Source organism: Prosopis cineraria, unplaced genomic scaffold (genome assembly GCF_029017545.1).
Source record: "Prosopis cineraria cultivar Desert tree isolate PC_DT_omini unplaced genomic scaffold, ASM2901754v1 PC1, whole genome shotgun sequence".
Lineage (NCBI taxonomy): Eukaryota > Viridiplantae > Streptophyta > Magnoliopsida > Fabales > Fabaceae > Prosopis > Prosopis cineraria.
Window position 1 is genome coordinate 53372834 of NW_026555332.1, and position 12704 is coordinate 53385537.

At 35.6% G+C, this 12704-nt stretch overlaps 2 protein-coding genes across 2 annotated transcripts; both read right to left on the bottom strand.

Moving 5' to 3' along the window:
* LOC129320314 (V-type proton ATPase subunit C-like) lies at positions 1-4535 on the bottom strand. The gene is made up of 11 exons (XM_054965703.1): positions 4236-4535; positions 4089-4157; positions 3744-3871; positions 3549-3648; positions 2767-2834; positions 2544-2685; positions 2180-2296; positions 1846-1971; positions 989-1072; positions 818-897; positions 1-370 (listed from the first exon to the last, which is right to left on the bottom strand). The coding sequence occupies exons 1-11, from the start codon at positions 4347-4349 to the stop codon at positions 268-270; spliced, it is 1131 nt and encodes a 376-aa protein (XP_054821678.1). The 5' UTR covers positions 4350-4535; the 3' UTR covers positions 1-267.
* Positions 4536-5263: 728 nt separating this feature from the next.
* LOC129304155 (long chain base biosynthesis protein 2a) lies at positions 5264-10119 on the bottom strand. The gene is made up of 12 exons (XM_054943832.1): positions 9706-10119; positions 9562-9627; positions 9041-9129; positions 8760-8905; positions 8536-8660; positions 8357-8450; positions 7694-7857; positions 7144-7305; positions 6561-6687; positions 6319-6485; positions 6079-6186; positions 5264-5846 (listed from the first exon to the last, which is right to left on the bottom strand). The coding sequence occupies exons 1-12, from the start codon at positions 9829-9831 to the stop codon at positions 5751-5753; spliced, it is 1470 nt and encodes a 489-aa protein (XP_054799807.1). The 5' UTR covers positions 9832-10119; the 3' UTR covers positions 5264-5750.
* Between the last annotated feature and the right edge of the window lie 2585 nt (positions 10120-12704).

Below are 12704 nucleotides of genomic sequence, written 5' to 3' on the forward strand. Positions count from 1 at the left end.
AACGTCTAAAACTACCCAAATTTCATATCGCAGACGAGAAAGGCTGGTGAAATAACTTAAAAATACAAATTGCAAATGATCACCCTGGTCCCCAAACTCTGCACTAAAATTCACCAGTCCCTTCTTTCAAGTCTTAGTGCTCCAAACAATTAATGGAATTTGAACCAAATGTACTATATCTTCGATCCCCATCCGGCATTATTGTTGTTCAAAGAAAAATACTTTATGGACTATGAAACATGAGATAGGCCCTTATTTTTTGAGCGCTCATACGAGATTGATAGTGAAGGATACGTACGGATGGCCATCAGAATCCCCTGCAAGACCGGTCATACCACCCCCTGCTTCATCCTCGATCTTCCAGTATGCACTGCAGATAATATCAAAGGGGCAAACTGAGCAGTTATTACACACATAAAGATAACAGATATGATGCAATAAACACCTAGTCTAGTCATTTTGCATCACATCATGATAAAGAAGAAAGCTGCAAAAATAGTTGAGTTGAGTTTCGGAGCGGAAATAAGAAAACAGCATTTAGTGTTCTTTCATCCAGCTTTGTAGTGTGTGTTAATATCAGGGATGAGTTGTAGTCTTTTTCAACCCTTGCATGTTTCTTCCACAATCAAGACGCACGCATAAGGAAAGGAAAAAGGTGGGGAACCACCCGGGGGTGGGGGAGTGTGTGTTGAAAAGGACGGGCAATTAGTTTGCACAGAAGAACTTCACAAAAAGTGGTACGTGGATTTGTATAAAATGCCAATGTCCATCAACTTCACCCATACACTTACAGCATACACAGAAATTAGATACTTGCCTGTTTGCACTGTCACACAAGCCTTCAAGTATAGAACGTACTTTCTTCTCACTTTTTGCAGACGGGGTTAAGACGGCTGCCTGCAATCGAGCAAGACCAATGGTAAACAAAGATTTTAAGAAACAAAAGTGATAGGCGGCAAATTTGTCAGGTCTAGAACAGTATCTGTACCAGGAAAGAAGGTGGCAGACCATATCTCAAAATGCTCTCGGTAAATACACGTATAGCGCAAAAGTGCATCCAAGAGCTGAAAACCTTCAGGCAGGAAAGCAAATATAACAAGTGAATACTTTCAGCATCTATAGTAATTGTGAAGGTAATAATAATTGCAAGACTCGTCAATTATTAATACATCTTATGACCTATGATTTTATGATGGCAGATAGCAAAATATTCAAGGCAAATAAGCTACAGAAAATTTGAACAAAAAAATTGAGTACTACTTCATAACGCTAGACTCTGGCTTGTCCAGCAACAGACACATCAAGGCATATTCCATTATGTAGATGGTTTCGCAATTGACTGCACTATTTTTTTCTACGATATCATTGGTTTCTCAAAAGTTGGAGTAGCAGAGATGAGAATGTTATGATGGATGTGCGGACATACACGTAAAGATAAAATTTGGAATGAGCACGCACGCGAAAAAGTAAGGATGACACCTATTGAGGAAAAAATGGTAGAAAATCGATTGAGATGGTTTGGGCATGTACAAAGAAGACCAAGGGAGGCACCAGTGAGAAGAGTAGAACATATAACTTTGAGTCCGATTAAGAGAGGTAGAGAAAGGCCTAAGAGAATACTTTTAGAAGTTATTGAACGCGATCTGTTAATTAATAATATTCCTAAAAGCTTGATAAATGATAGAGCACAATGGCGTCTTGCAATCCATGTAGCCGACCCCACCTAATGGGATAAAGGCTTGTTGTTGTTGTATCATTGGTTTCTCAAAACTCCTTGTAAGTTTTGCATTAAATGACTGAGGCGTATTTGCAAATTTAATGAAATAATGAACAAATGGATAATACCTCTCCATAACTTGTATAACACCATTGCAAAAGAATTCCTCTCGTGCTTTCTTGATCTTGCACCAACTTCTCTAGCTCCTGCTTCCGGCTATCATGTGTTTCTTGGCTGTACTCAAAATCGCGAATCTAAATGCAATGACAAATAGTAAGTCACTTAACACCTCCAATTGGCTCAAGATTCAATAAAGTACAACTTTGCATTAGGTGTCCAATGCATGCCTTGGTTAATAGTTATTAGTTCCTCAACAAAAAGCTAAACAGAACTCTAAATCTTCCCAAGATTAATCTAGATTAACAGATGGGCACAAATAAGAAATTTATGGGCAGTACTTACTTGGAACCCCTTTTCACGTGCACTAGTCCTAAAATTGTCTGCAACACGTGTGAAGAGTGTTACAGTATAAAGAGCATACTCATTATCCTCATACAACAACTTGGAAGACCTGGGTACCTACAAAGTAAAATGTAATCAGAATAAGCACATCATGGCCCCAAAAAAAAAAAATTAATAATAATATAGCAGCTCAGAAAGCATAAAACAAGTACAGAAACAATCAATTTGCAAATTATTGGACATTTTAGATAAACCATAGAGACCGCTAATTATCAAAGAGGACAGAATTCAAATCACTAAATACAAAAATTTCAAGAAAGTAGCAGAAGAAATTTGATATTGTCAGTAAATATGGTAACTTTACCACATAGCTTGTCAATGTTTCATAGCTTGAGAGCCAGTCCTTTTGAGAATACTTAGGAACAATTGCAAGTAGGGTAGTTAAATGCTCTGATGTTATAATATCCTCGGGTTTTACCAGGTTGGAAAGATCACGAACAGCTAAGCTGAAATAGACAGAAGTTTATCAGCTAGATAAAAAATAAAACCAAATGGAAGCTACAATCAGCATTGAACTACATCTTCACCTTCCACTTTGCTTTCGGTTGATAGCATTTAGTTGACTGCGGATATTGTTATACTCAGCAACACGAACCTGACATATGACAGTTGTGAGGCCCAAACAATCAATTCAATATATATTGTAATTTATATGCATAAGAAAAAATACAAACTTTTTAAGCTTTCTCTAAAAATCATGCAGTTATTTTCAAATATGTGGATGATTAAAAATATTGAAATGATTGAATTTAGTGTGATTATGATTTGTTCCAGTTCAATTGCTCGTCTTACAGATGAACAAGTTAATTGGCGACTTAATAGCCTTTATTATATAGTTTACCATCTGAAACAGGTTTTAAATCACTACCATTTTTAGTTGCATGAGGGCCTTCAGACCACTTCTTCCTAATTGAGCATATGCGGGGAAAAGAACAAATGCCCAAGACAGATAGACCAGAGAAATTGATGTCAAAGCAGATAAGAATGCATAAGCAGATAGTTTATTCTTCCTCTAAAATGTTGGTGACTGCATTCCAAACAAGCCCTTTCCCCAAAAAAAAAAAAAGATTGCCACATTCCGAAGTACCAACTCTGCCTTGCTAGCTTAAATCAACCCAGGAAAAGCGCATTTAGCATCCCTCAGCTAGCTGTTAGCCAGTAAGAAAATCAAGACGACTAAAAATCATCTTGAGTGAGTGATTTAGCACTAGAGAGACTAAGAACAGAACAAGCAAATTATAAGCTGCAATAGTGAATTGTCCTAAACTAGAAGATAGCCGCAACTAAAGAGTGGGAACAACATAAAAACCTTCAGATCATCCTCAATTTTTGCCACTTGACCGTGAATACCTTCCACAATCTCCTTCAAAGGCGACATAGTCGGGTACTTAGCTTCATCCCAAACAAACCTTCCACCAAAAGGACAGCTTCAGCACTCAACAAAAATATGACTGGAACAAGAACAGGTTCAATATTCAGTGATCAAGGTAATCAACCAATATACCTGGTCAAGTATGAATCGACTGGTACCCCATCAACCGTCAGCCCGCTGCTCACAACGCCAGAAACTTTCTCCAATTCCTCAATCTGTCGCCTGATCTTGTGTGACACTCCTTCCATGAAACTGTTTGCCTGCAAAAAAATTTAGCTTTGCATTTTAACTCCCGCATAACACAATATCGGCACCAGAACAATGAATCAAGGAAATCATACAATTCATATAGAAGCACCGAAACAGGTAAAGACAAAAATCTCGCATCTGAAATCACAAACCCGACCAACCATAGATCTACAAATTAGTATTAGAGATTGGTAAACAACGTTAAGCTCAAAATTGTAGGAAATTCACCTTCACAAGATCATCGCTAAGAGAAAGAAGAGAATCTAGGGTTCCAACCCGGAGATTAGGTATATTGAACTGCAAATGAAATGAAGCAGGGTTAAAGGAAATTAAGCACTGCGAGGGCAGATCTTGAGAAAGAGAAGGATAGAGTACTCTATAAAGAGGAGTATCGAAGGAATGCTTGGAGATTTGTTCCTGCAATCGAGTCCAGAGAGCTGATGCCGAATTTTGAACGGGAAGAGAGACTACCCAGTATCTGGTCGCCATTGTAGCTCTGGGTTGGACCTCTGATCACAGAGGAGAGGGGAGAGAGAATGAGGGATAGTGAACAGGCCGTTGGTCTACTAAGCCGAGGAATAAAAATTATGCTCGTTTTTTACCCCAGCCCCGTTCCCCCCAGTGTTCTAGTTACCAAACAAGCGGTTAGAAGTTCCTTTCCTCCATCTCGACTCGACCGATTGGTTTTACCCCAAAAAAAAAAAATTCATGAATTTAGCAGAGAAAGTCATTTATTTATTGCGATCCCACGCAGCTATCACGTTATAAGTCGAGTCCGGGTTCCTACAAGCTGGATCGATTTAAATAGCTGAATGTGCCTTAAAATAAATCTTTCTCCAATCATATGTGATAAATTCTCATTAATAATTAGAATAAAATTTCACAGTTGTACATTATACAAAATCTGGAAAATAAATCTTAGCATCACAATATGAATTCGACTGACAATAATTTTTGCATTTCATATCAATACCAATATTCATTGATAGATTAATATTGATATCTCTATTCTTTCACTGAAACTACATTTTTCCTTTTTGTATGCTATACCGTCTTTTTAAAAACAAAATAGAGCATCAGAGCATCAATTACTTCGCTCTACCATATGAGCAACCGAATTTAACATGCTGCTGCCGCTGCAGCAGACAGCACGACAGGCAGTAGGGCATCAATTTTTAGATTGCAGCCTGAGACGTCCTTCAAAAAATGGACTGAATAACATCCTAGTGAGGGCGTGACGGAAACAAGTAATTTTTTTTTTTAAAAATCCGGAAACAACAAAATCTCTTTATGTATTGTCAACCCACTCTTGGAGAATAAAACCATTATTTACTCTGACATGAATTAATTTTTCCCCTACACGGTTTTACCATCACCTTGTATCAAATAAAAATATCTATGTATTCTTGACTAAACGGATTATTTTTTCCCGCACTAATTTATAACTGAAAGTCACTGTTACATGCACTGTCAAGGGATTTCATATTAAAAAAAGGGCTCGCAAATGTGACTATGATTCACCCACCAATCAATAAAATTCCATTCTCCCATGTGATCCCTCATATACAAGCAAGTTCCAATTTCCAATGAATAAGCACAATACACAGGGACAATTACAGCTGCAACTACACAAATTATCTCATGACCAGACTGAGAGATGGATAGATTTCCCTGCAACAGGGCAAATTCCCTTGCGTCTGAGGATAAATCTCGTGTTCTGCTGCTCCATCCAAGTCCAACGCTTCGGCGATGGCAGTAAAATTAAATACAAGCGCAGGGCGTACCGGTAGATTTTAAAAAACTACCCATGACAAATTGAAACAAAATCGCTTTCCATGGCTCCTGACTTCAATTACTCCTATTTTAGCTCGTAAGCAATAGCTTCTTCACTTAATCAGTCTTCCTATCCTTGCCCTCTGTCCGCTGCTTAACTGGCTCAGCAGGAAAGTATTTTATACCCACTAAATCACCAACTCTGCTGATAACCTATCAAGAAAAGGAACAAAATCAAAAAGTTAGAACAATAAACATATAGCAGAAGAAACAAATTTTTGCAAGATGCAGGGGGCACCAACTAAAATGATAAAAAGCGTATTGGAAACGTCCATGGTAAAGACACTGCTCGTCATGCAACGAACCACAACAATTACCTCCACAAACAATTAAATGATGCATGCGGAATAAAAGTTACCACTGGGGTGAGAAACTAAGCATATACCTCCAAAGCTTTAATAAGGTCTTCCCTTGAATGAGAAGCAGATATGCATATGCGTGCTCTTGCTAACAGTAAGGGGGTTGCTGGAAATGCCACTGTCACAATGGCAACCTGAAACGGTAACATTCAGCAGTAGCAGGCTTTTAATAATGATAATGATAATAATCGAAACAAAAATGCATATTGCTGCCAATCAAATGGGTTAAATATGAACGAGGGGCGCAAATGGTTCAACATTCTCACATTCTGCTTAAGGCACTCCCTTGAGAAAGCAGGGATCTTGGCTGGGTTGTAGAGCATGATTGGCATTACTGGAGAATCATTATCCCCAAGGACCTCAAATCCCATCTTTTGCAGTTCTGACCTGAAGAAATTGCTGTTGTCACGAATTTGCGCAAGTTTCTTGGCACCTATGTTAAAACAAGAAGCTTCAGGAAAAAATTCAAAGCAGACAGGTGAAGAAATAACAGAAGTGCCCATCAAACCTCTGTTGGAGCCATCCTCTCCAAGAATGACTTTTATGGCAGATATTATTTGTTGCGCAGCTGGTGGTGAAATTGAAGTTGCATAAAGATGAGCAGGGCAAGTGTACTTCAAGTATTGGATAAGTTCCTGATCAGAGTTCCAAAATCTCATAATAAGAATTACGCTTCAATTGTAAGATTTAAAATATTTAAAAAAAAAATCAAAAGCTTCAGTATACTGTGATGAACATTGCCAAAAAGCAATCTGAAACATTAGCAGTGCAAAACAAATGGTCTTCTGCAAGTAAACTCCAAAATCACTCTAACCTCCACATGTAAAGACGATAATGTTCTATAAGCAACTTTGAAATCAATTCCAAACGACTTCAGTTGCATGAATCTAACACTCTAAAGTTCCCTCCCATTCCAAAACCCTTGACTTCTATATGTTAATTCATATTTCTCTTCAGATACAATCAAAGCATTCTGCAACTAAATGACAATGCTGGTTCACATGAAAAGAAAAAAGTTATAGTCCATGAGATAAAATTTTCAGAACAACTCTTCCTAGTTTTTTTTAGTGTGATATTTTAAGGGTACAAACCTTAGATCCTGCAATGTATCCCCCACATGATCCAAAGGATTTGGTGAATGTCCCCATCATAATGTCAACATCAGCAGTATCCACGCCTAAGAGCTCACAAACACCTCTACCTGTCTTGCCCACTGCTCCAATGCTGTGTGCCTCATCCAAATAAGTATATGCCTACAAAGCAACCAAAAGAAGAAGAATTTAAAAGGAAACTGGCAAAAGCAATTGTCAGTATATGCCTATCAAGCAATCTGGATTCTCATCCCTCATTCTGGATTCATTCATTTTAGATTATATTGGCTCAAACTTTTAAAGTTTGGATGCAATAAGCGTTTTACAACTCCAACAATTTGCATGGACACAAACCAATTATAATAGATTCTTTCCTAGCATTTACTGCAAGCCTCATACCCATACAGCATTATAACAAATTAAGCATTTTTAAAAGCGAAATAACCCAACATATACCACCTCCCTCATCTAAAGTGAAAAGGCATGTGGAAAACAAAAACAAAGGGATGACAAAATTGCACATTAGATCAGAGCTACTACATCAACCAACCTTATATTTTTTGCATATTGCTATGATCTCTGGAAGTTTACAAAGCTCCCCTTCCATGCTGTAAATCCCTTCCACAATGACAATTATCTTCTTCCAAGGCCTATGGGTCCTTGGCTGTCCCTCTGCAATTTGTTCTCTTAAAACCTCTTCAAGGTGAGATGGTACTACAGGAAAGAAAGTCAAAGAGAGCGTGAACGAAATAATACAAAAAATTCCAAGAACACCAAAACATTAACGCAGCTACACAGCTACAGGAGGGTGAATAGGTAAAAAATAAAACGCAGAAGCCAAATCCACAATAAGAATTTCCAAAGAAAGCCTTTTGTGTTCATAGATATAGGCAAACTGCAGTCTTTTCTTTCTGAGAAGTGGTGGGAAGGGGGGTCAACCCAAAGAATTTCAAGTCTCAAATTCTTTATACAGCATGAAACACATGTCACCATGTAGAATCCAAATAACCAAGATTTATTATAATCCATAGAAGATGATATAGAACAGGACAGCAGTCACAATTACAAATCCCAACTGAACCCATAATACTTTCCTATCAGAATGAGAGAGATGCTGCTAATAGCCAACAAACTTTGTATCCAGAAATTGAAAAACTGACCATTCATTCCCTAATCAAAATTGTTTACTTCGGTAAGAAGCAAAGCTACTTACTGTTGTGTTGAAAAACACGAATAGTAGCTCCAGATCCTCGTGCACCATTGACAATGGAGTTGTGGTTCAATGAATCGCTGATGATTAAGCTTCCCTATAAAATGTAGACATATAAATTAATAATTATGTGGATATCCTTGATGTGCCAACAAGGAGACCTCTCTAAACATCTTACAGACCTTCCCCACGAGGACCGGAAGAATAGCAGAGTTTGTCACATAGCCCATACCAAAAACCAGAGCTGCCGGCTTTCCAACAAAGTTTGCAACACACTCCTCGAGTTCATTATGTAATGCAGTTGTGCCTATTAGAGAAACCACAGTTGAGGAAACCTGATTGAATATTTGCATGGATAAGCAAAGAGAATTTTGTTTGTTGGCCATTTATGAACTAATATCCTTACCCCCATCCACCCGACTGCTGCAAGTACTTGGAGAATACTTCTTCAATGACTCAACTACCCGGGGTGTGCAGTATTCATCTGCTGCCGCAAAGCCAAGATAGTTGTATGATCCCAAGTTGAGGCATCTGCTAACTTTTTCTGTTCTTCTGTACTTGGACAAATGAAATGATTACAAATAAGTACCTTATGATAGCGTAGTTCTGAAGAAACAAATTTGAGGAACAAAAATTAAGATATCCAAAAAACAAGAATAGGCATAAAAATTATAATAAGAATTGTACTTCAGTGTCTTGTTATTATCATTTGAATAGCGTTCAACAACGTCAAACCAAGCATCAGGAGCACTTGCTATTGGTCTGCCAAAGCAGTCCTGTCAAAAGAGAACTTTTCATGAGACAGATAGTTAAATAAAGACTACCCACAAACTTGTAGTGTACATACGTTTACTAATTTTACTGCAACTGTTTTAGTACACAAAAATAATGACGAACTTCAATTCGTTTTTATTTTTTAAAAGAAAGAGTGTTCAAGCATCCAACTTCGAGGGCAGAGCGTTCCAAACGTTGGTTCACCTAATAACGAATTTGTTAGTAACATTACTCCATAATCAGCGCTCAAGCAACTTCAAGCTATAATGTATCTCGTAAAACACAAATCCAACCATTGAAAGAATCGAAGATGAGGCCAGAATAGCGTCTATCTATATTCAAGATAACATTAACACTGCGCAGCAAATTAGTATAGAGATGAAAGGGTTTGGTTGAAAATGAATCAATGAAAACTGGGAAAAGAGAAAATGGACCTGAATACGAAGATATAGTCGACGGATATAGAAATCCTCGAGTCCTAAGCAGATCGGAGCGTAACCCTGCTTTGCAGAAATAACGCATCGGTCAAAAAGCACACTTGATAAAATCATGGGAAAAATATGAAGAAGGCCACAGACCTGGAGGTTGTTAGAGCTGAACCAATCCATAAGTTTCCGACCGAAATCTCTCAATTGACCGAAGGCGAAGAGCAAGCCGTAACTAAAGTAAGTAGTTAATGCAGTCAAATACGGAATTGCAATCATCTTGAGCCTTAGAAAAAGAACGAGACGAAAGGTTGGGAGAACAAGAAATAGAAGCGGATCTGGTTTCTAAAAATTTGAAGAGTCTATGCTTCGATGGCAGGAGCCGGTTGCTGGCCGGCGACGATAAAGCAGAATCCGAAACTCAGAACCGTTAAAGGAGAAAAGGGGGAAGAGAGAGAGAGGTAACGACAGACAATGATGGGAATGACGAATTGGGAATGGTCCAGGAATGGGGCGGCTGGGACTCTTCCCAATCCCAACCAACTCCAAATGGATGAGAAGTTTAGAGATCACATTCGTAGATCCCATGATTGTGAAAATTAATTTTAAGAGAATTTAATAATAGGCTTGAGCATCTTCTTCTTCTTTTTTTTTTTTTTTTTACCCCAACCTAACCTTTTTTTTCATAGGAAGGGGAAGCATACACTTACACGTGCACATAAACATGTCAATGAGTTCGAATGTAGGACTTCTTTTAAGAGAGGAGGAATAATTAGTCTTTAGGCTTGACATAATTAATCTTTTTGCTTTGCATATATTTTAAATTTGAATTTTGATTTTGAATTTTGATTTTGATTTTTGATCGAAACAACTACAATGTGTGCCTTTTTTTTTTTTTAACCGGTGGAATAGAAGTTCGACTTTTGCTAAAAATTGTTCTTCACCGTGTCTAAGTATCTCATTAATATTAGTTATGGCTTCGCTTGGATGGATGAAAAAAGCCAAGAGAAAATTACATTTTGATCTCATGAAAACAGAATTTATTATCAAAAAATTTTATAACATTTATAAAATATTTTCGAGTTTCAAATATTGTATATTTATAATTTGATAAAAAAATATTTACAATTAAATAAGGTGCATTTACAACGTGAAAATGCTAAAAGATTAAGAAAACCAAGTGAAAAAAATCTAAATGAAATTGGAAAGATGCTAGTGCTGGAAAGGCAAAGATACAAAATAAATCAAATAGAAGGTAGAACAATACTGTGTGTCTATACAAACTTTAAAATGATACTTAAAAGGAGGTCTAGATAGTTATTATCTATTATCTCCTTTTAAAAATACTTAACACATTTTTAATCAAAATTGGCTTTTAATAAAATAATTATTTATTTTTAAACTAATATTATCTTTTCATATTTACTTTTATTTTAAAGTGTGTTCCAATTTTAAATAAATATAAAATAATTTATTTATTATAGATATTTTCAAAATAGCACAACAATTACATTTTAAAACACTAAAAATATTTTATATTTTTAAATATCTAACTTTTAAAAAATACCTTTCACTTTTTTAACAGGGAGAGTATTTCTTTATTTTTATTGTCCTATTTATTGTAAAGTGGAAAGGAGATTTTTTTAATCATGTTTATAAAAACATAATGTTATTTTTTTATTATAATTTTTTCATTTTATTTCATTAAATTTAGATGAAAAGACATATCTGTATGTATAAAATTAAAAACTTATTAAATTTTAAATGTAATTAATAATTTTTATTTTTTTTAATTTCCGTGGGTGAGATAGAATGGAAGTAATTAAGTTATAAATATGATGATCAAGTCAATCAAATAAAGTCTATATGTTTGGGTTATATTTCTTCAATTTTTTATTGTTTGCGTTATATACTTAAATTGGATCCAACTTTTATAATATACATAAATTGTTGCTATTACTATTCAATTTCTATCGTGTAACGTGAATAGAAAATTCAAAATTTTGTTTTGCGATAAGAAAATTTAAAATTATCCACGGCAATGGAATCTCAAAATTTTCGATAGAAAAATAAACTATCATCTTTTTTTTTTTACTGAAAAATAAACTATCATCTTACTCGTTAATTTCCTTAATTCATTTGTCAAGCCTGTGTGTCAATATATTTCATTTATCGTTTTAAATTGCCGATAATTTGTTGGGAAAATTGTCAAAAAAATTCTTTGAAATATAAAAAAAATTGTAAGTTCTCATAAAATATGATAATTTTTCTCAAATCCCTTAAGTTATTTCCAACATTAATGTTTTTCATAGCCTAACTATAATACCCTCAATTTAAAATAAAAAAGAGAAAAGGGAAATAGGCAGAACGGAACTTGTTACTTGTGATCTTGTTTTAGTCATTGTTGTAAGAAAAATAATTATTACTTAAACTAAAATAGGCACTAGTATTTACAACATTTGGATTTCAACAATTAAAATATTGCAAAAGGGAGTTGCTATTGCTTATTTTGTTTTAGTTACTACAAAAAACTTGTCCTTTCTTATTCATACTGTCACTTTATTTGTTGATTCAATATTATGTTAAAATCTCTATTAGAATACATGTTCACATTTATACCATGTTTAGTTGAGAAAAGAAAAAGGTAAGGGACAAGAGATGAGGGAGCCAAGGGGGGGTAGGGGAATCCCCTCCAAATCTCCCCAATTATAAATCCCCTCTATTCAAGTAAAAATAGAGAGAAAAAATATGTTTGGCATGTCAATGAAAATGAGATAAAAAAATTAATGTTGTATTTATATTCTGCAAAGACCAAAATACTCCTAACCAAACAACTATTGAAAAATGAAAAACCACTATTAGAGGGAAAAAATAATTATTCAAGAAGAAAAATGGATGAGGAAAATATTACAATACTCAATTGTCAACCCATTCAACATAAGATTGTAAAGATCAAATTTCATATAACTAGATCTAAAAATCATGGAACAAATTTAGGGGAGAAAAAGATAAAGATATATACATCAAAAGAGAAGATGGAGATCACAACTCAAACCTGCTAGCCTCACCTCGAATGGATGCTAATATGGCTGCCCTCTTCAAGGTAGTGTTTTAGGTGGAGAATCACAGTGATGGTTGTTGTTGCAACCGAA

Excerpts from the sequence above, each read along its gene's own strand:
- LOC129320314 (XM_054965703.1), bottom strand. The coding sequence starts at position 4,349 with ATGGCGACCAGATACTGGGTAGTCTCTCTTCCCGTTCAAAATTCGGCA. Across the intron at positions 4,158-4,235 it reads TCGATACTCCTCTTTATAGA|TTCAATATACCTAATCTCCG; the intron begins GTACTCTATCCT and ends TTTCATTTGCAG. Across the intron at positions 2,686-2,766 it reads AACCGAAAGCAAAGTGGAAG|CTTAGCTGTTCGTGATCTTT; the intron begins GTGAAGATGTAG and ends TGTCTATTTCAG.
- LOC129304155 (XM_054943832.1), bottom strand. The coding sequence starts at position 9,831 with ATGATTGCAATTCCGTATTTGACTGCATTAACTACTTACTTTAGTTAC. Across the intron at positions 7,306-7,693 it reads CAATATGCAAAAAATATAAG|GCATATACTTATTTGGATGA; the intron begins GTTGGTTGATGT and ends GTTGCTTTGTAG. Across the intron at positions 6,688-7,143 it reads GATACATTGCAGGATCTAAG|GAACTTATCCAATACTTGAA; the intron begins GTTTGTACCCTT and ends AACTCTGATCAG.